General features: G+C 37.3%; 1 protein-coding gene across 8 annotated transcripts in view; it reads left to right on the plus strand.

Moving 5' to 3' along the window:
• LOC105940333 (von Willebrand factor A domain-containing protein 5A) overlaps positions 1-15,878 on the plus strand; it is an 84,696-nt gene extending 68,818 nt beyond the window's left edge. For 3 of the 8 annotated variants that reach the window (XM_036149801.1, XM_036149803.1, XM_036149804.1), the window contains exons 14-22: positions 7,246-7,475; positions 8,504-8,545; positions 10,805-10,834; positions 11,000-11,029; positions 11,182-11,220; positions 13,604-13,639; positions 14,536-14,699; positions 15,434-15,557; positions 15,684-15,878. In XM_036149801.1, coding sequence (XP_036005694.1) covers positions 7,246-7,475; positions 8,504-8,545; positions 10,805-10,834; positions 11,000-11,029; positions 11,182-11,220; positions 13,604-13,639; positions 14,536-14,699; positions 15,434-15,557; positions 15,684-15,763 — 775 coding nt within the window. In that variant the 3' untranslated portion in view covers positions 15,764-15,878. Of the gene's footprint in view, positions 1-332; positions 422-626; positions 772-3,357; positions 3,438-3,520; positions 3,636-3,729; positions 3,889-3,986; positions 4,091-7,245; positions 7,476-8,503; positions 8,546-10,804; positions 10,835-10,999; positions 11,030-11,181; positions 11,221-13,603; positions 13,640-14,535; positions 14,700-15,433; positions 15,558-15,683 lie in introns of all 8 variants that reach the window. The other 5 variants (XM_036149799.1, XM_036149800.1, XM_036149805.1 and 2 more) reach the window with 4 other exon arrangements.
• The last annotated feature ends 7,125 nt before the right edge of the window (positions 15,879-23,003 follow it).

The following is a 23,003-nucleotide window of genomic DNA, read 5'->3' on the forward strand; positions in this document are numbered from 1 at the left end:
TTTTATTACGCGTTTATCAGGAATGGCAACACTTGTAAGGAGTATTGTATCTATGGAATTTTCAGATAAATAACTATTTAATGCAAACCTGACAACAGTTTCAAGCCTTAAAATGACATAATGACATGATATTTTTAAAAATAGGAGTTGTTTCCATGTGGCTAAAATCTAATTTATGAGATTTGTCTGCTCTGGGTAAGATATTGACTGCTCAAAAAAATAATATCAGATTCCTATTATAAAGAACAAAATCTAAACCATTCCTTTATGTAAATTGTGAAAGCATTCTTCTCTGTCAAAGTGAGTTCTTTACTTCCTGTGTCTTTATTTAGGACACTCTGCTGCTGCTGTTGAAGAGCCTACCAATGGGCTGCTACTTCAACATCTACAGCTTTGGATCACAGTTTGAATACATCTTTCCGTGAGTGAAGTCTAACCCATAACCCTCAACATCCCTTGAATAAAAGTGTTTTCCTTTTATAACAATGTCTACACCAGATTTAAAGTAAAACACATAATTTAGAAATCATTTTAAGATATTATATTTAAGATATTTTCTACATGTTTTGTGGCTTTTAATATTCTCTTCATTTTAGTTGAGATATTCCCTAATTTTCTTCTGTCAGTACGAGTGTGGAGTACAGTGAGAAGACTATGGAGGAGGCTTTGAAGAAGGTTAAAAATATGGAGGCTAATCTTGGAGGAACAGAGATTCTTCTGCCTCTTAAACACATTTACAGCCAGTCTTGCATTCCTAAACAGCCTCGACAGGTAAGTTCTACACACACCAGCCATTAGTCAGTTGTTATGCCATAAGCTGGTTGAATATGCTTATTATTATTATTATTATTAATTATAATTTGGTATTATAATTTAAATAATAAATCATTCAACTCAAATTTCCGCTATAACAAATATAGTTCAAATGGTGGTGATGTTAGCTATAAGCTTGTAAGTATTTATACCACTAATGCATTAGTTAATTTGCTGTTATGAACTCATTTATGCTGGAATAAATGATCAGGTCGGACTGTTAACCGACCAGGTTTATCCAGCAGGCTGTGAGAACCCCAATGTAACTGCAATTAGAGTTTAAATCCTTATTCCTTATCACCATCCAATGATATTGTCTCTGTATTAATGTCAGATGTTAACTCCAAAGGAGGTTAGCTCTGATTTCTGAATAACCATGTAACTGTGAATTGGACTGAACACAAAACAATGTCTATTCCGCAGTTGTTGGCTTTATTGAACCAAAAGCAATTCCCTGTTACAGTAATTCTCTGATTCAACAACTTTGGAATTCTTACTCTTTACTAAACTAAAACATGCAAAAATATATGTGGAAATAAAGAACAAAACAAAAATAAACAATGGATTAAAATGAGCGGTTAGCAGATCTTAACTTAACTCAAAGTTGTTTAACACCGCCCTCGAAACATCGGCATTTGACGTATCAGCATTGATAGACAGAACAGCTTCGGGAATCTCACTGGACGCTTTGATGTCTTACGAAAGCTAGTTCAGCTAAGCTACCTACAGTTCAGATACACGTGACCCTCCCAAGATGGCTGCTACGATGACGTATGAGGGGAGGTCCTAATGACGTAACCACGCTTACGCTGATGGGGTAATGCCTCGCTTCGAGAGGGGGCAGCTAACTGGGAGTTTAAAGCAAAGCCCGCGACTTGAGCTCGGACAAAGAAATTAAACTGATAAGGAGCGAAAAGAGAGAGAGGGGGGAAAGCAGGGAAAAAGATGAAAAGAAATAAAGCGGTAACCCACGGCGGGGTTCTTGATGGATCACAAATCAACACAGCAAATCAATTGTAAAATGCATGCACATACAAAGAAAATGTTCAGCAAAATAATTCCAACTTCGTCGTGGAATAAAAGCATTAACCAACACCTACAAAGTTCTACGCCTGCCCAGGCACTTCTAAACACCCTGTTGGTGAGACAGAAATAAAAGGGGAGACTCCGTTACTTTGAGATGCCTCGGGGCTGGTCCGGAGCGCTCCGAGTGTGGCTTTCTGGACGCGTCTTGACGAGCGCAGTTGTCCACAGGCTGCAGCGGGACGGGGGGAGAAGCTCCTTCGTTTCTTCCTCCGGGTTCGGTCGCTTTGTTGGCCAGACAAAGCGGGGTCCTCTTCGATCACTGGGAGATACGGCGTCTCTCAGTCTTTTGATCAGAGGGAATTTAAAAGTACTTATTTAAGTCGACCTCCTGTTATAAAAAGCAGGGAATAACCGTTGCGTCGAAAAATCTCGGTCCAGCGAGTAATCGAACACGTGGCGGGGAATCACCCCAACGGAATCAGCTGTGTGTGTGTCTCCTCGGGTTGGCTAAAAGCCAGGGAAGAAGAAAGCTTGTCGTGTGTGATCGGCTTTTATAGCCATCACCATAGCAACCTTATCTTGATCGGCGGCCATTTTGCCGTGTTGCGTGATGGGAGTTGGTGGCCATTTTGACCACATTGCATCATGGGTAACGCAGTCCGTTACGTCCCGAATTGATGCCCGCTTTTGTCACGTCTGAACTGGCACAACACAGTTTTGACACACGAAGCTAATGTAAACATTCTGGGTTTTCAGCACAATACAGTAAACTTCTTATTGCTCCACCATTCCAAGAAATCCTAGACCAACCTGTTTTCTTCAAAGCTCATATTTTTGTAGCTGTGGTTTATGCTGGTGAAGATTTTCAGTCATCCAGGTCATGGTCATTCAAAAAAAAAAGTAAAAAACAAAGCAACTGAACTTGTTTTTCGTAGTTGAAGACTTTTCACTTCCGCTCCAGGAAGCCTTCTCAATTCAAAAAGTCTGGAGTAATGTGGAGTAACAAGCTTTATACCCTTGCCCAACAAAGGCCTTGCAATGGCTTAGATAACATGCAAATTCAATCGAAACAGGTCCACCCCTTAGTTATGGGCGGTCGTTAAAGCCATTAAGCCAGCAGAATGGACCGAAACTGGTCCACTCCTCTGTAACGAGGAGTCGTTAGGGTTGTTATTGGCTTGACTTAAAGGAGCAATGTTTTGATCATCTGAATGAGGGTGAGAGTCACCTTAGAGTCTTCATTACCTTAACTTCAATTCAATTCAAACTCTCACCCTCCACATTACTCCAGACTTTTTGAATTGAGAAAGCTTCCGGGAGAGGAAGCGAAACGTCTTCAACTATGGAAAAGAAGTCCAGTTGCTTTGTTTTTTACTTTTTTTTGGAATAGCTGTGGTTGCTCTTGACCCATGTTACCACCGCCAGTGTTACTAAAACCTCTGAGATATTTTCCTGAAGACTTTGAGCTCCTGTTTGAATCTGACATTGTGTAACTTTATGTGGTTTCTCCTCCCTCAGCTGTTTATCTTCACTGATGGAGAAGTGGGAAACACCAAAGAAGTTACTGATCTTGTTAAGATGAATGCGGCCACCCACAGGTGAAACCTTTAACATTCAGGTTCCCAGTCTGGGTCATGTTCTGATGTTATTGTGAGCTTGAAATCAAACTCTTGTATCGTAGGTGTTTCTCTTTTGGGATTGGAGAAGGAGCCAGCTCTGCTCTCATCAACGGGATGGCCAAAGAGGGAGGAGGTCACGCTCAGTTCATCACTGGGACTGACAGGATGCAACCAAAAGTAAGAACACTATGTCTGCCTGAAAATTCACCAACACATTAGAACGTGATTAGAATTAATGAAAATCATTTCACAACTATTGTTTAAACCACAGGTGATGCAGTCTCTGAGGTTTGCTCTGCAGCCAGCTGTGGAGGACATTTCTGTCTCTTGGGATTTACCAAAGGGAGTGTCCTCCACCATTCTGTCTCCACCCATTACTGCTATGTTTCAGGGTCAGAGGTCACTGATTTATGCTCAACTCACTGGACAGGTAGAGTCACCACCATCTCAGTTTCTGTATATTAGGAATCTCAAAATATTTGTATTTTAATTTTTCTACTGTGTTTCTTTTATTTTTTTATTTATCAGACTTCAGAGGCAACAGATGGCTGTGTGACGGTGAAGTACAGCCTGGCAGGTCATCCCTCTCAGAACCAGCTACACTTCAATCTCAAACCTGCAGAGGACACTGGGTAAAACAGCTTACATTCTGGTTTGACAGTAGTGACTATATTCTGTTCCTTTATGTCATACTGTGGTTGTTTAAATGAGGTTGTGTTCCCACAATTGTAAGTAGCTTTCCTCAAATACAAAAAACTTCAAAACACATGAAAATTACAATCTAAGCCCTTAGTACCTGCCTGTGCAGTGACCACTTTGAAGAGGAAACATCCAAATACAGATGTCCTCGCCTTTCACAACGGATCAAACGCGAGGAAGAAACACACTGAATCCGCATAGAATTACAGCTAATGCTAAATTAGATATTATTATAGAGGTCATTGTAAAAAATACCTAAAAACAGCTTATTTTTTGAAGTTGCAAAGTCATCCGATACCAATAATCGGACACTAAGATCCCATCTCCCCCTCACACACACACACACACACACACACACACACACACACACACACACACACACACACACACACACACACACACACACACACACAAGCTCACTAATCTTGTGTTAGAAACGGGTGACTTGCTCCATGAAAACAAGCCCAAATGAGCCCAACCAGCAAACCACCGAACTTTAATACAGGTCACGATCATCCTATCACGAGTCACTCCGGCAGATACCAACGCACCGGTGTTTTGTTGTTGTCATAATATGTTTGTTGAAACGGTATTCTGGACAGATCTGTTCACTATTCGACTCATACAAGTAAACAGTTTATGCTTTGCAGCTCAAAGTTTGTTTGAATCTAGTATGACCGCGGGACATAAGGCGTGTGCCATCCAGTATGTTTACACACAAATTGCAGGCTGCAGTTAAAATATGGGAAAACAAGTGTCTAATACCAGCCACTTACATTTGGCTCAAAAAACAGGAAGTCCCGGCTAAAATGGGGCAGTTGGCAACCGTACTCCTGACAGTAGTAAATATATTATATGTTCAGGAAAAAGAGGTTAAAAATTGATCTCTGTGAAAGCTAAAACTGTAAAATTAAAAACTCTGACTAATCCTGTTATTCAGTCTGAATGGAAAAACCAATCAGATGCCTTTATGTCTCGTACTTCCCATGCCCCCTCTGTCCCTCAGGTGCCATGGGGTATCAGTTAGCTGTTCATTTTAGCTCCGCTGCTCTGACTGTATTTACAAATATTTAGAAAAATCATCTCTTAATTGATCTACTCATCACTAACATGCTACATAAATACTCTATAATAGTGTTTTTTGCTAATAATCTAAGTGATCATTGTATCGTTGGTGCAGTTGGACACTAAGATCTTTTGTTTTTAAACCTGTTCTTATCCAAAAAAGAAATATGAAGCACTTTAGTGAACAGGCCTTCCTTCATGATTTATTTGATTATAATTGGAAGCACATGTGTCTGTTTTGAAGTTAATCTTGTCAGTTTTGCAGCTGATTGGCCACATTTCTGTCAAATACAAAACAAATGTACTTCTGCCATAAAGAAAGCAAAGCAGGATTATTGTTTTATCTCAGATTACGAAATGTTTACAAAACCCAAGGAAATTTTGACAAACTGTTAAGACCCCCTCAGGCATGATTGCTCAGATTTTCCCCATTCATTAACTGTAAACTCCACTGTGCTATCATCAGATAAGTCAGAAATGCTTAAATGTTTTAAAAGATCCTTGATCCTTATTTAATGGCGTTTCTGATGGTCAACCTCTCACTTCCTCTATAAATCCCCCCCTTCCCCCAACAGAAACACCTTCTCTCTCTCAAATGTGTCTATCAGTGAAGGTTCAAAAGCACTGAAGGGTCTCAGTCCTCATAAATCTGCAGGACCTGACAACCTTTCTCGTTGTTGATTTTTTATTTTTTATTTTTAATTTTTACATTTAGCTGCAGATAAAGCTGAATCTGTCTTGTAGTTTTAATCTCTTTGCAAACTAATGTCATCCCAGATATGAGGAAGTCTGCTTTTGTTCTCACCTTGTGAAAAGGAGGTGATCCTGATGTGCAAAACATTTATTGTCCCATTGCAAAACTTTGTCCAATCAAACTTTATTTATAAAGCAATTTAAACACACAGAGACCACAGTGCTTTACAAAAAGCACAACTATAAAGATCATTAAATTCAGTAATACTGATAAAAATTATATAAACAAATAAACAGAAAAGGCTGGCATAGAATCAACAAACACCAACATCCTTTTGAGTATTAAAAGGTAAAAAGATTATTTAAAGAGATTTCAAAAAAGTCAAAGAGGAGGTCTGCCTGATATACAGTGGTAAATCATTTGAGTTTGTATTTTAGCCCAAATTTTTGAAAAACTAGTTGATTATCATCTTAAAGAGTCTTTGTGGACAGCTAATATCTGAAACTATCCATTTTGATTCCTCTGATGAATTATTTCATGACTAAACACAACACCAAATTTAAAGAGTTGCAGTACAACCGAGTGCTCAAGAAAGGTGAAACAATGGCAACATATAATCCATGTCCGGTGAGGATAAATTAAGCTCTTCCCAAATTCCTTACTGATCAGTTGTTTTAGTAATCATTGTAAGTTATGTGTGATCTATAAGTACCAATTTATTGTATCTGTACTTAAAGTACTCGTACTTGGTCTGGGGGAAAAATGGCATGGTGATACCACTATTTGTTAGCGGGTAAAGTTTCATTACTTGTTGTTTTATGTCAAATGGGTCTCTCTTCAAAAGGAGATTTTTGATATCAATGAGAATACCTGTATAAATAAAGGTTACATAAATCAAAAGACAAAATTGCTAGCACCTGGTCCACAATCTACATTTACACAGTCAACAAACTGTTTCCCTCTGTCCCATCCCAACAGGCCTGAGCATGATTGAACCAACATTAAATAGCTGAGGAGACAGTGACAGGTTGTTTCTACTCCCTCTTGTGGTGACAAGTTGTCACAGCACTGACAACAATAAAATTTCTCTAACAATCTTTCATCTGCTGCTGTGAAAGTTGCTCCTTAAATTATTGAAAAACTTGGACAAATGAGTCTGACTTTGCTTCTGAATGATTTAAAAAGTAGTTTCTTCCACCACTGGAGACAAGATAAAAAGAGGAGAATGATTTGAGGAAAAGGTTAATAAACTGAGGAAAGAGAGACAGTATATGTACATAAAAACATTTAAGCCCCACCTTCAGCTCTCTCTCTTTCTTCTGTGTTCAGATTAACAGTCCACAGGTTGGCTGCTCGCACTGTGATTCGCTCCCTGGAGTCAGAGGAGAGGACACACAGAGGACAGCAGGATGAAGAAGTGAAGAAGAAGGTGGTGGAGCTCAGTGTCCAATCAGGAGTGAGCAGTTCTTTCACTGCCTTCATTGCTGTCAACAAAGACGACGGCAAAGCAGTTCAAGGACCTCTGGTACGGAGGAATATCCCAACACCTTTCTGTGGAAGTGAGTGATTTGATTTTTTCTTTTTTTTCAGTCAGTAGACTCACATTTTCCAGTTTAAACCCAGTTTTGGTTAGATGTTTACACAGGCCATGTTCTGTAGAGTACAGGAACATACAGCTGTGCCTCAACGTTTTTTATTTCCCTGGCAGATTTACATGTAAAATCATCTTCATTCAAGGAGGAGGACGTTTTTTAATGATTGAAAATAAGACAGGCATTTCTCATTATTGCTGTACGGCCGTAAAACCCTGTATAGAAGCACAGGGGCCATTATAGCAGGGTAGAACTGCTGGGTTAATAGTGCTAATAGTGGACAGAGTCCAAAACTCATGTTTCACAGCTCAGGCATAATTGACTGAATACGCTATAGATGAATAAAAACTTGAAACATCACCACTGCTCTTCTACTGCCAAAGGACCACTGTTACCAACGTCTTCCTGCTGCAACACCGTTAGTCTGGAACTGTAAAGGAGCAGCAGACGTAGAGATTCGTATTTAATACTTGACAAACATTTCGTCGTCAGCTGTAGCATCGACAGTCCACTTCCCACATTGAGCTGAAACCTGAAATTATCCATAATTCTTCTGCTCCATTTCTAGCTAAAAGATTAAAAGTTTCAAACTAGTGGATTGCTTTGTGGAGAAAATGGGCACATTGACAAAGGTGAACTTGTTGATTTTATTGCCTGTTTTGAAGCAGTGATGCCTTTCATGACAAAATGTGGCTTTGCAGTTTAGAATGTTATTTTATCTGTATACATGAGATGATCTAAAATGGGTATGACCCTTGCTAGTTCAATGGTCCTTGGCTTGTACAAAACTCCGCCTGTGAGTTATCTCATCTAGATAATATTTCATTGTAGTTCCCACTTTTTCTTTAAATAGAATGTATTATGTTGGGGCATTTAAACTTTACATCAGATCACCCTGTATTTTGTTACAAATCCTGGTAAATAGTCATTGTCACATTATCTGAAAGAAGTTATTGTGGAATATCAAACTCTCTTTTTTCTTCTCTCTGGTCTAGGGCCTCTAATGTTTAGGGCTTGTCGTTCTTTACAACAAAGTCGTAAGTTAAACACTAAATAAGATCTATGCTATAAATAAATTCTCGCTGCAGTCTGCTGTTGGTACTCTGAAATATCAGAACAATTAATGTACTTGCTAGATATTACATTACTGGAATTCAGTTATCAATGAATATATCTAATTAATGATTATACATGAATGAATGCCTACGTTATCCAACTGCTTATGAAGTGGGAATAATGTTGTTTTCAGATGCATTCCTATCTTATTTTATGTCTTATGTGAATAATTTATTGGAGAAAACAGTATTTATTGTTTAGCTGAAGTTTCTGTGTTTAAAACTGTACTTGATTATATTGGCGAATTGGTCTGGGAGATGAAATCTGAAAAAATAAATTATTTGATACACCATTAATCTTGCAGAGTTTTTCCAATTTCATAGAATGGAGAAGTCTCTAATTTTGACCACAGGTACTCAACTGTGAGAGACGGGATGAAAAAAAAAAACACATTGTGTGATATTTACATTTAAAACGATAAAAATAGGACTTAGTTTTTAGTACAAAAAACGTTATGTTAAATGACAAAGGTCAGACATTTCCTGTAGTTCCTGACCAAGTTTGCACACACTGCAAACTTGGTCAGGAACTACAGATGGTGGCGCATCCCTCCATAAAGATCTTCTAAAGATCAGGTTACAGAGCTGTTGCTGAAGACATGCTAGGAACTTGGAAAATGCTTCTCACAGAGCCACTCCTTAGGTGCTTCTGGTCACTGTCATGCTGGAACAAACACCCATCACCCATTTTTCAATTCTCTTATTGAGGAAAGGAAGGTGTTGCCCAATATCTAGTGATACATGACCACATCCATCCTCCTATCGATACAGTGCAGTCATCTGTTCCACTTTGCAGAAAGGCACCTCCCCAAAACATGATGTTTACACCCCCAGGCTTCATAGTTGGAATAGAGTTGTTAGGATTGTACTTCTTCTTCCAAACATGGCGAGTGAAGTTTGTACCAGAAAGTTCTATTTAGGGCTCATCTGACCTCAGGACCTTTTCCCGTGCTTCCTATAAATCATCCAGATAAAGATGAGCAAACTTTAGATGGGCTTGGAGATGGGCTGGCTTAAGCAGGGGGGTAGTGTGTAGTTAACGGTAACCAGTGAAAATAAAATATAATTTATTTAGGTACTGCTGGTTGAACCAGCAGTACCTAAATAATACCACTACTCACTGGTACCTTTATGTTCTAAATGGACTTGGCAGCCGTCTTGTTTTTACGAGCCAAAAGCCGCCTACTCCATGAACGACCAACGCTTAGCCAACGACCTGAACAACTTCTACTGTCGTTTCGACAGACAAAGGGATTATTGTTGCATCTATGCAGTGTCCTTGTGTGCTCTTGGGGCCTCCAAACAAATGTTGAGACAGTGGTCCCAGCTCTCTTTAAGTCATTGACCAGGTCTTCTTGTGTAGTTCCTGCCTGATCCCTCACCTTTCTCATGATCACTGACACTCCATGAGAGGAGATCTTGTATGGAGCCCGAGTTTGAGGGAGAGTGAGTCATTTTGAATTTCTTCCACTTTCTAATAATTTTACCAACAGTTGTTGTCTTCTTCCCAGGCTGCTGGTCTGTTGTCCTGTAGCCCATCCCAGCCATGTACAATTTTAATCCTGGTGTCTTTTGATGGCTCTTTGGTTTTACATGTGGTGGAGAGGTTGGAGTCTGACTGTTTGAACAGGCATCTTTCATAAAGGGAAGGAGTGCAAAGATGAATAATTATTACAGAAAAGAAGTGGAGGACACAAGAGTGAGAGAGAGGCAAAATTCTTGCTGGTTTTTAAGTGATCAAATACTTCATGCAATAAAATGCTAATAAATTATTTAAATATCAAGCAATGTGATTTTTCTGGATACATTTTCAGATTCTGTCTTAAAGTTGAAATTTACCTATGATGAAAATTGCAGAGCTCTCCATTATTTGTAAGTGGGGAAACGTGCAACATCTGCAATGGATACAAATATTTTTTTCCAGACAAGGTTGCTGTTTAATCTGAGGTTCTGCTTTAAATTATATCCACAGGTGTTCCTCCATTTAACTCTTGTGTTGTAAGACAAGCTATGTGCTGTGTTATTCCCACAGATGGTTTACATATTTTTTTTATCAACCTGGCAACTATTATTAATTTTAATAACAGCTTTGTTTTTGTTTTTTCTCCTCTTCTCTGTTTTAGCGATGGCTAATTTTAATAACACATTTGTCTCTTTGTTTTCTTCTCTTTTCTGTTTTAGTTATGAGTAGGGCTTATTCTGCTCCAATGCGTAAGTAAAGCACAAAACTAAATGGTCCAGAAATGATCGCTGCATTTTGTTGAGAATTCTCTGAAATTCTGCATAATTTTTATCAAGCCAGCAGCTATTATCAATTTTAATAACACATTTTGTCTCTTTGTTTTTGTTTTGTTTTTCTCCTCTTTTCTGTTTTAGCGATGGCTATGGATTGTTCTCCTCCAATACGTAAGTAAATCACAAGACTAGATGGTTAAGAAATGATCGCTGCATTTTGTTGAGAATTCTCTGAAATTCTGCATTATTTGAATCAAGCTAGCAGCTATTATGAACTTTAACACATTACGTCTCTTTTTTTCCCCTCCTCTTTTCTGTTTTAGTGATGGGGATGATGGGTGGTTCCGCTCCAAAAAGCATTAGTAAGTAAAGCACAAATATAGATGTCAAGAACTGATCACCGCAACTTGTTGAGAATTCTCTGATATTCTGCATTATTTTAAACAAGCTAGCAGCTACTATGATTTTAGTAACACATTTTGTCTCTCAATGATTTTTCTCATTTTTTCTATTTTACAAAGTTGCATTTTTATGCCTAAAGTTTTGGAACAAGTTCTCTCTGACATGGTATTTACAGCTAAAACTAGATCTAAAATAGGTTAAAAAAACTTCTGTTTTATAGTTAAAGATGTTTCACTTTTCATCCAAGGGGCTTTTTCAATTGACAGCATGAGTAGCAGAATGTCCAAGCTTTATAGCTGCATGTGGGTTGTAATGCAAGCTAACTGTTTTTTTTAACCCAACTTTTTAATCTAACAGGTTTTATTTTTAATCTTTTTTTGCTATCTCCTTGATGACTGAGAATGTTCACCAGGAGCTAAATGTAATTATAAAAAGAGAGGCTTTTTACCTTTTTAACTGTTAAATCAGTCAAGTCGGTTAGGATAGGTTAGGATCATCAAAATTATTTGCATTTCCTAAATGGCAGAATAATGAGCCTTTTTTGTGAAAATTAGTGCTGTCAAACGATTAAAAATTTTAACCGCGATTAATCGCATAATTTTAATAGTTAACTCGAGATTAATCGCAAATTAATTGCATATTTTATCTTTTTATTTCTGAAAGTGTAAAAGCCTATTTGGGCATTTTAATATGCAATTTTGCAATAAATGACACTAGTAAAAAAGATTCTTGTACAAAAAAGATTTTTATTTTTCAAGCACTTGGAATGATAACATCCTGGTGCCATAAAATGTTAAACTCTGGCCAATAATGGCTAAATCACTAATCATAACCTGCCTGATGTTTACACAATGTGTAAACAAATGTATAAATAAATAAAGAAATTTTTTTTTGCCTCTTAAAAAAGATAGACATGTATTAAGCATTTATATAAATTAATATTAATTTACATTTTAAAAAAGTCACAAGCTTTAATGTTAGATTTTTCCCTCTCTCACACATCTAATCCTGAGCTTTCACACCAACTATATATATATATATATATATATATATATATATATATATATATATATATATCTATATATATATATATATATATATATATATATATATATATATATATATATATATATACTGCAGAAAATACAGGCAGAGTTGCTTTCTCTGTCTTTACTACGGTCCGTCAGCTCCTATGTCATTCTAGAGGAGGATGCGCTCCAGCGCGTTATGAGGCGGAGTGCAAGCAGGTCTCTTAATAACTCCTGTTTATCGTCACTTATTTTAGAGCCCAGATAAGCGACGCCACTTCAGAAACAAGCCCAAAAAAAATGCAACCCGTGACTCTTGAAATTTACAAGCGACTTTAGGAAAAAGAAGCTCAGAGTCGCATAAGATAAGCGGATTTGGCAACAGTGAGCGTTGTTCTGTTATGCTACCGTCTCTACCCATAGACATTATATTCGTAGACACCTCGTCGGGCAGGTTCTGCCTATGCTGGGGATGCATCAGAGCATCCGCCATGTTTTATGTGGCAAATCTGCAGTTAGTCTGAGTCACTTAAACAGTACCAGAGGGAGTTTAATCTCAGAAGATACTTTACATTCGTAATATTTTTATTTTTGTAATATTACGAGTTTATTTTCTTATCCCTTTGGCTTCATTCTCCGGTGTTTATACTCGTAAAGAATAAAAATAATTAAAAGAATCCAACCTGACCCTATTACTCCAGGACTGAAATAGTTCTGCAAACTGTGACTATTCTCGAAATGCCCCCCTTAATTCTCATAATATGGCATTTTTCTCATAATATTACCACTTTTGTCTTTTTTTTTTACTTTTATTTTAACTTTTTTTCTCATTAGTAAGTTTCTCTTTATTACTCCCCCAAAACGTTTGTTCCTAATCTGTGACTATACCAGAATTTAAAAGGTTCACATGTGACACTGTTTTATGAAATAATGAAGACCACAATGTTTAGATTTAACCAATTGACTTTTGTATTCATAACACTGGGCTAAGATTTGGAGACCTGGGTTGGGAGCAGAAGGGAGGCAGGCTGCATCCTAGCCAGGGGTGTGATTACTTTATCTGTGCTCTGGTTCTCAATAAATGCTGGAACTTGATAGAATCACAGTTTCCTTTTATTTTGATAAGTAACTGAGGGATCAGTTATCATTATTTCCAACAACAATAAGTAATTGACAAACCAGGTTTACTCTTTAATTTGTTTGCTGGCGTCATTTGAGATTGCTTTATTTTAGCTTGAAGTTAAGCATATTTGACTAATTTCAATAAATTTCTTAATGGCTATTCTCTTGTGTCTTCAAATGTCTAATAATATAGGGCGGGAGAAGAGAAGTGTTGGTTCATCATCATATAGTAAGTAAAACACAAAACAATCAACAAACAATCCTGCATTTATTATTGGTTCTAATGAATTGACAATGACTCAATTTTTTAAATTAAACTGTGTGACTGGGTCAGAAGGAGCTTCAATCTGGGCTTCAGCATCTGACAGAGACATTGCTAAACAGAGCAACATTCAGGAATCTCAGCTACTGATTAAAACATTACAGCAGTTAAACTTTCAACCAACAAGTAAAATCATTTTATCCTTGTTTTATGTATTTCAGGGGAAATCAGTGAAATTTCAAGTTTGAGTCCAAATAACCTAAAACTAAATATTGGTTAATGGTCATAATTTATTCTTTTCATCCATTTATAGGAGCCCTGTGATATCACAGTGAGGTTGTTATGATTGTCTAGTTGTTTACAATTTTCACGAAATGTTTCTAGAAAAAAGACACTACTTTTAACAGTTGATTTATCCATTTACAGATGCAGAAAGATTTACTTATACAGTGAACCTTTAAAGCTGCAGTAGGCAATGGCAGGAACACAGAAGTGGAAAGACGACCAAAAACCAAGCTAAGAAAAGGAATTAAACTAATCCTGAAATAAAACGAGGCTACACATCAAAACATTGTCTGTAGCGCAACAGAGAGAAAGGGGGGGGGGGGGGGGGGGGGGGGCTTGTAAAGTGTACTTTTTTTTTCTTTTAGATTTCTAGGCTAAGTCTGTGGTTTTCTCAGAACTCCATACTGCAGCTTTAACCTCAGTAATGCTCTATTTCCCTTTTTGTTTAATCATTAAAGAGTAAGCTGGGCTGTTTTAACAGTCATGTTGCTGATTTTAGAGAAGTTGGACCTTCAGCCTGGTTTCATTGTCAGACACCAGCAGTCAAATACGTCTATACTTTTCTCTTTATGTCACAGGTCCTGTGGTTACACATGAGGCAGCATCCCCACCACCCCGCAAAGACCCTCTGCTGCAGCTGGTGTCCCTGCAGAAGGCGTCTGGCTGCTGGCTGCTTGATGCACATCTGGCTGCAGCGCTGGGAAAGACCAGTGAGGAGGTGGAAAAGGCAAAGCCAGCATCGGTAGGTCACTCTCAAAACTAACATTTAATACTGAACAGTTCATTAATCAATATTAGATGGTTGTGCTTCAGTGGCGCAGTGGTTATCGCGCACGACCCATGTAAGGAAGTCTTTCTCCTGGACACGGCCAACCCAGGTTGGACCCGAGCTGTGGTCCTTTGCCGCATGTCTTTCCCCTCTCTCGTACCCCCTTTCCTTTCAGCTCACTGTACGAAAAATGAGCCACTAGTGCCATAAAAACCTCAATAAAATAAATAAATAAAAAATAAATCAATATTAGATTATGGAAATATTATAAAGAGTTTTAATTTAAGAAAATAGCATCCATGGTTGTGAGGAGTTTGTGACAATCTCCAGTGGTTAGTTGGCAGGAGGCAGGGTAAACCTGGTCACCAGTCCATCGGATAAATTAGCCTAAGTTGCATATCTTAACACTGGGAGGAAGCTGAAGTACCCAGAGAGAACCCTCACATGCTTACAGAGAACATGTAAACTCCACTAAGAAAAGCCCTGGGGAGGATTTGAACCCAGGACCTTACTGTTGTAAGATGGCAGAACTAAGCACCATGTCTCAGTGTCAAGTTTGTAATCAAAGAGTGAAATTGTAATTAATCACCTAAACATATGAAACCTACTCATTACTCAGTAACCACCAAACTGCAATCAGTAAAACATCCCTGATTATAACATCTTTCCCTTTTTTTTATCCTGTTTTGTCTGTCTCTGTGCATTAGGTCAACAGTGAAGTGTGGGCCTCCATTCTGGCTCTGATCTGGCTTCATGGTTTTAAGATGGATGCAAAGGAGGAGTGGGAGCTCCTGACTCTGAAGGCTGCATCCTGGATCAAAGCTCAGAATGGTAATGCACATAATCTGCAGGGAACTGTTGTTTTAACCAGTGTGCATTGATAACTGTAGTTAAAAATGGCTGCCATCTGACAATATTCCCAGTGATCTGATTTCATTTCTTCCTTCCTTCCTTCAGCTCCATGTGTGTCAGAGTGCGTTGAAGCTGGAAACACGCTGTTGGGCTGCAGCGTGAAGAAAGAAGATCTGGGGCTGTGAGGTTTTCCATGAAGAGACTTCAGCTTTACTTTGGAAGCACCTAAGTGCAGGAAGGAAAACTATAAAGTTGTTGATTGATCAAGATAAGAAGATTTTGTCTGTCCTTAAAAAAAAATTATAAAGCATTTGGTAGTGTAATGGTACATAGATTTTACTAAACATTTTCAGTACAGCCCTTTAGTTCAGCACTCGCCTGTACCAATTTATTTGTGCAACTAAAATGCTCAACGGTTGTAGAAAACGGTGAAAAGAAAAAAAGAAATTAGGCATTTTTCAGCAGTAATAAGGTACCTCAATATCTCTAGCTATGCTGCACATAATTACTCACCTAAAATGACTTCTACATGAAGATAAACATGACAGCTAAAGTCCAATTCTACCTGTTTGTTGCGAGTCAACTGGCTCAAAATGGTGCACAGCAAATGGCAGACAGCAATACATCAATGACAAAATCCAACCACATCTGCTGTCAGTTCTATACCGGCCCTTTCCTTCTCTAAAATGACTATTGCTAATAATTTATTTTATTGTGTAAAATAAATAATTGGCTGTATATAGGTTTGTATGTTGATCCCAAGATTTTTATGCAGTGGAGTGGGTTTGGGACAATCAAAGATTTGATCAAAGTTGGCAAGCCAGAACTGTTTAGTGAGAGTTTGCTTTAAATCGGACAGCAATTGTTTGCTGATGTTTTTCTTTTTATATGTGATTTCCATGTGGGATCTTATTCTATCATGACACCTAAGAATTTTGGTTTGCTTTACTCTTGGATTTCCAATCCATCTGGATTTGGTGATACATTGTTTTTCTCTCTGTCGTGAAATAATATGGAATTTGTCTTATTAAGATTGGGTGACAATCTGCTCATATCAAACCAACTTTTTACTTTTTCCATCTCAGAGTTTAGTACCTGCATTACTTCTTGTATAAAATAATGTTGTGCCATAAGTGAATAATATGCTGCAGAGTCATTTTGACACATTTGCAAGATCATTGCTATCAAAAAATAAACTTGGTTTTTCAGTTAATACATGTTTAAATTCTGGTGGATCAGCTTTGGCTTGGATCAAAATCTATAAATTTGCCTTGGATGCAGGAATCAGCTGTGTGGCAATACATATTCAATCACTAATAAAATGAGTCGTAGTTAAATAATAAATAAATATAACATAAAATAACTGAATTTAAGATTAGTTGCTTTTCTAAGGACAGCTAGTAAGAAAATTTGATGGACGCCATGTTTGAAGATTTGCTGAAAGATGAGGCAAAACCTTGAACAATTTCCAGACGGGATAGCCAGGAAACAGACAGGAATGTTATGACTATTCTAACTCAAGGTAAACATCTGAATGTGTTGTTGTGTTAGTGTATTTTGGCTTTCGACAGGAACTGCAGCGAGACAAATATATCACTATCAGATGGTGTCTGCAGGACTGAGTGAAAGGTGACTCCTAATAATTATTGAAGGACAGAGTGTCTGCCATCAGATTAACTACATGTAGCTTTCTCATATAAGTGCACACTTGGATTGTAAATACATGAAAGTGTTTAGAGGTAATGTTTTTCTGTGTAGTTCAGTTATTGTTCTTAAAGTTTGTTTTAAACAGTCTTCTCGGTGCTGAATTACGGGGGGTTATTTGCCATTGCATTTATTGCAAAAAACACTAGAAACACAAACTTAAAGAGAAAATCATTAATTGTACTGAAGAATATTATGTGGGACAAAGTGTTAATCAGTTCACGTTAAAGTTTTTAACTGCCTAACTGAATTTGGACAGTTGTATATTTTTAAAGGCAGTACAAGCAGTAAATTCACTTGGTCAAAAAGTGGCAGAATGAAATCAAGTCTGAAAGAAGTTAATAATCTATGTATTAATGAGACAGACATAATTATGCTCCTTGGGAGACATTTTACTTTATTTTCTTGTTTTTTTTGGTTAGTTCTTTGTTAAATTTTTATTTGCTTTAATTGTTTGCATCTCCAATAATAAAAAGTGACTTTATTCAAGGTTATTAACTGAAAGTAGGAGATGTTTTTAAAGCAAAATTACTAAACAGAAAAGGAAAGAAAAGATGCTGTTTTGACATACCTTTCACAAGGATCAGCCAGAAATTACAAAACATCACATTTAAACAGACCAGGTTTTGACTGCATGCCTTATCTGAATACTAAAATTTTATTTTTTTTCTCTGAGTTACTGCTTTCAGATGAAGGGACGGAGATCCTTGAACTGCTACCTTTTTTCCAACAGACGTCTCTGATATGTGAGTTTTAAAGGAGCAGTCTGGTCAGCAAGGAAAAATCAATGGATCATTATCTATACCTAAAACTAATATGTTCGTGGTGATTTAATGGATTTAGCGTTTATCAGTAAAAAAATAAAGTATAAATTGTCGTCGCAATCACTGAGTCTTGGTGCGGCCATTATTGCCCAAATATGGTAACTGACATCACATCCTGTGACATTACGTTGCGCTAAGGCACCGCGCTTTACAAGCTAATTCAAATAGGAACTATTGTACGCAGCTGCGATCAACAACAATTATTCTGGATTTCGAGAGGACTTTCACCACTGAAATTCGCGAGAGCTATTGTTAAAGCAACAATGCCCAAGTGCATGGCAGTTGGATGTTCCAATACATCGGGTAAAAAATGAAAGAAACATTTCCACTTTCCGATTGATGATCCACCACGGGTTCGTCATTGGATTGCCAACTTGAGAGTAGGATTTCCCATCGAACTTCTGGCCAGAGGAAAAAAAAAAACACGTCATCTGTAGCCAACATTCGAAGAAGAAGGTTTTCAAGATGACACGAGAGCGAGAGTTTTCGGTAGGTTTTTCTTTTTTATAATGTAGAATTTGTGGGGACATTTGTTTACCCAACCAGAGGGGCGGAGTGATATGACACACTTGGAAAGAATATGTAATGTTCCTTATAACTTTGTTCATTGCCTGGGCAGAGCTGGTCTGTGTGGATTAGCCTTTAGCCTGATGTGCAGACCACCACAGCTGCAGTTTTTTAGGCTTGTTACTGAAAGTGAAGTCGCGTGTTTGGGCTCTAAACTGAGTGACGCTGCCGCACTACAGACACTCAGTAATGACCAGCTAAAATATCCCTCCGCCTCATAACGCGCAGGAGCGCATCTGACATAGGAGCAAGAGTAAAGGCAGAGAGAACAGCTCTGCCCGTGTTTGCTGCAGTTTACGGCTGCAATAACTGATAACTGCTGAAAGATTAGAGGCGCACAGATTCACCATTTTGAGCAGAGATTGGTTATTAGGGAGTTTTTTACTCCTTGATTACATTGCAGAACATCCCGCAACGTGACGTCACAAACTGGGAGGTGGCAGTTCTGTTCTTGACCAACATGGATGCCTCCGGTAAAGAACATTCAAATGAAAATTACTCTTATTAAAAAAAACATCATTTATTGAAAAGTGTGTAATAATTTTATATATAAAAGTACTTTCACAGCAGTTTTGAATTTGATTATGACTGGACTTTTCCTTTAAACAGGCGTATGGTAAGATGTCATAAACAGATTTGGACAAGCAATGAACAGATATGACTAAATTATGCTAAGTTTTAACCAATTTATATGCCAGGTAATATTGAGATCTTCCAGAGGAGAAAGGTAGTTGCTATATAATTTTTTGTTTGTTAACCTTTGTACTGACCGCTATTAACATTTATCTCTCTCTGCTGTTTTTCTTTGCAAAGAAACCTGGTCAAAAATATAATTGCAATGTGCTAATGAAGAGATTTTAGTCTCTGTTTTTAGACATTCTCAGATGATGAGGGAATGATGAGGGAAGTTTTCCGAACTCAGATTCTGGTAACAGAGAAAAAAAGTTGATATTATTGACTTCTGCCTAATTCAGTTTGATTAAAGCTTTGGACAAATATGAAGAATGTTTGCAAAGGCTTGCATCAAGGTTTTAATGTGGAAATGTGCTGCTAGGTTTAAGAGGAAAAAAATCTGTATTATTTTTGAATGTGTATATATAAAGAGGGTGAATTCTCTGTCAAAATGTTTTGGCTATTTAATTTTTAAAGGGATTCACACCTGGTGGAAAGGTGAAGACTTTTCTTTTGACTATGTTGTTTAAGGAGGAAAACGCTGGTTGAAATGTTTGCTACTGTTTTACTGTAATTTGTTTTCTAACCTATGGACACTGCACTATGATAAAGAAGGTGGTCAGTGTTTATATTAGACAATGTGATTTTTTTTTCAAGAAATTTCTTTGAAAGACTTTATTTTGCAAAATGCTGGCAGAGTCATTCCCCTTTCAGACTCAAGAATTGGAGGGTGGGGGTTCATTGGATGAGATAGTCTTGAAGGAAGGATGATGTGCTGCTGATTCAGAACTAAGACATGGGGGCCACAGAAGGAACACTGAAAAATGGACGACTAATGGCAGGTGCTAAGACAGAGACATAGATACATAGATAGATAGATATGTGTGTGTTATATTATATATGTGTTATATATATAATTTGCTAATGTCTAATGAAGCTCTGATGCCTTCACAGAGCAGCTACAATACATATATGTATTTCTATAGTGAAAGATATTTTTTTTGTTATGCCCTGGCACTTGGACCATAACAAATCAAAGGGATGCCCCGCATGGGATAACTTAAAATGGGATTTAACAAAATCATAACTGGTTGGAGAGGAGAGGAAAGAGATTAGTAGGTGGCAGAGGGAGAGAAAGAATGAGCTGAGCTCCTCCGAGCTGGGGTTGATCATCTGGTGCTTGGGCTGGCTCTGTCAGGTGAGGAAGCTTGAGAGCTATATATAATATATATATATATATATATATTATATATATATATATATATATATATACACAGTGTGTGATTTGCAAAAAAAACAGAGGGGGGGATAATTTCACACAGTTTTATTTCGGGAGTGGGTATTAGTTTTCTTTAACTGCTTTGAGCAGAAGAACGTAATAATACTCTTTAAAAACAGACAACAAAAAATTAAATTAACAAATGTGAAAGGACACAAGACCAGGTATTTACATTAGGGCTGTCAAACGATACAATTTTTTTTATTCGATTTTAATTTAGCCTACACTGCCACCTGCTGGCGATTTAATGCAGACCAGCTGTTGGAGTCGATGGAGTCAGGTTTTTCTTTTTCCAAGTGAAAAAAAATTAAACTACCCTTTTGGACATAAAACGCGGACAGCTCGAAGCTCAAAGCTTTATTTAAAAGATAAACTCAAAAAGAACTGCCAGATCTATCCAACGAATTGCCAAATTCCATGAACTAAATGCTGTTTTATAGTGACCAGGCACTAGTAGAAATATGTGCATCCCTCTTAGTGTTGTAATATTTTGAATATCTGTTAATATTTCCCTTCAGGGCCACTGAGCTATATAATACACTGGAGTGCTGATTTTGCCGAAAAACTGAAGTCACTGGCCGCCATCTTGCTACTCCCTACTCTCACAGAATCCCACAGGATTTGCTTGCAACAATAAGCAGTTTTCTGGCTGTGTGAAAACGTTTCACAGGTAATTCTACAGTCAGGATGTACTAACACTATAAACTACTAGGATATTAGGTGCTGAAATATTTTACATGTTATTCATATTAAATATATATATATGTATAGTATGTGTATATGTATATATGTATATATGTATACACATATGTAAATATATGTTTTTGTATATTGTTATTTTATATTTATAAATGTTAAACATATATATTTAAATGAATAAATGCAAAATATTTCAGCACATGACTTTATCAGTACTTGATATTTTTAGAACATAACATAAAACTATATGGCATTTGACATTTTAAAAGTCTTAAGCCCCCCCTGAACATGACAAAATCCTCGTTATTCGATGCTGTAGCGCACATATTCCCTAGTTACTGGGGGGAAATAGGGAGTACCAATATGGCGGCTGGTGGCTTCACAGCGACTCGTTCTAACAGACGTGATTAGCACTCCAGTGTATAATATAGCTCAGTGTTCAGGGCTTCCATGAAACGCGACATCACGTGAAAGCTGGGAAGCCTAGTCATTCGGAGCCCTCCCCCACGGAAACAGAGCGCTCCCAGAAAGCAGCGCTCGCACCACCAGCTGTGCCATAGACTATTATATACGTTAGACGCCCCATTGGACGCTGCCGGCCGCTAGGCCGACGTGCCTACAGGGCGGCCATCTTGGGTCAGACCACAGATCAGACAGCTGCTGTCAGAATGAATAGGAGGCAGCTCTCATTTTTATCATATCTTCACAATGCTGGTGACCTTTCAGACAGATTACGCATAATTATATATAATATATATATATATATATATATATATATATATATATATATATATATATATATATATATATATATATATATATATATATATATATATATATTTGATGAATATTTATCTTCATAGACTACTCATTGCAATCCAACAGGGTAGATTTTTACTTCATGTGTAAATACATTTACAAATGACACTTTAAACTGTACAAAAACAGATCCTCATTAGTGACCATCTGACACTTTTTAAAAGTATGTGATGACAACAGCCCTTATCTACATAGGAGCAAAACTATTTACAGACAAGTGAGATCAGAGGTGTCAATAACAGTATTTAAAATTATACAATACACACCGCAATGCGGGGGAATCAACAAAAAATTAATAATACATTTTAGAATCAGAGATTACAAAATCATAGCAAAAACAAAAATACTATATATATATATATATATATATATATATATATATATATGTATATGTATATATATATATATCACACCACACACACACACACACACAAAACAAACAATATATTATCCTCAGTCACATCTCTCAGAAATCAGGGTGTTTAATGTACTTTTCTCTGCTTCCATCCCTGCTACCCATTAGCACATATTGTGTTTATGCCGGGAAAAACTGTAACTGTAAAGCATGCGGATTATCTATCATAAAATTTCACTTATGGAAGGTAATTCCCCGGCATCTGGTTCGTAGTGTCCTTTATTTTTCGCACCCATAAGCAGAGTAAAATCGGGCATCCTAGGACGGAGCTCTAGAACTTTGCTAACTGTCAATACAAAATCGAAATCATTTATTAAGTTAGACAATAATTTAATTCAATCAGTTGGTCCCATGTAGCCCCTAAAGGGGTAACGTTTTCAGTCAGTTGATTTATCTGGAAATTAAGAATTCCCGTATTCAGACTGTCTGAAAACATAAAGTGTATT

This window comes from Fundulus heteroclitus, chromosome 18, assembly GCF_011125445.2.
Source record: "Fundulus heteroclitus isolate FHET01 chromosome 18, MU-UCD_Fhet_4.1, whole genome shotgun sequence".
NCBI classification, from domain to species: Eukaryota; Metazoa; Chordata; class Actinopteri; order Cyprinodontiformes; family Fundulidae; genus Fundulus; species Fundulus heteroclitus.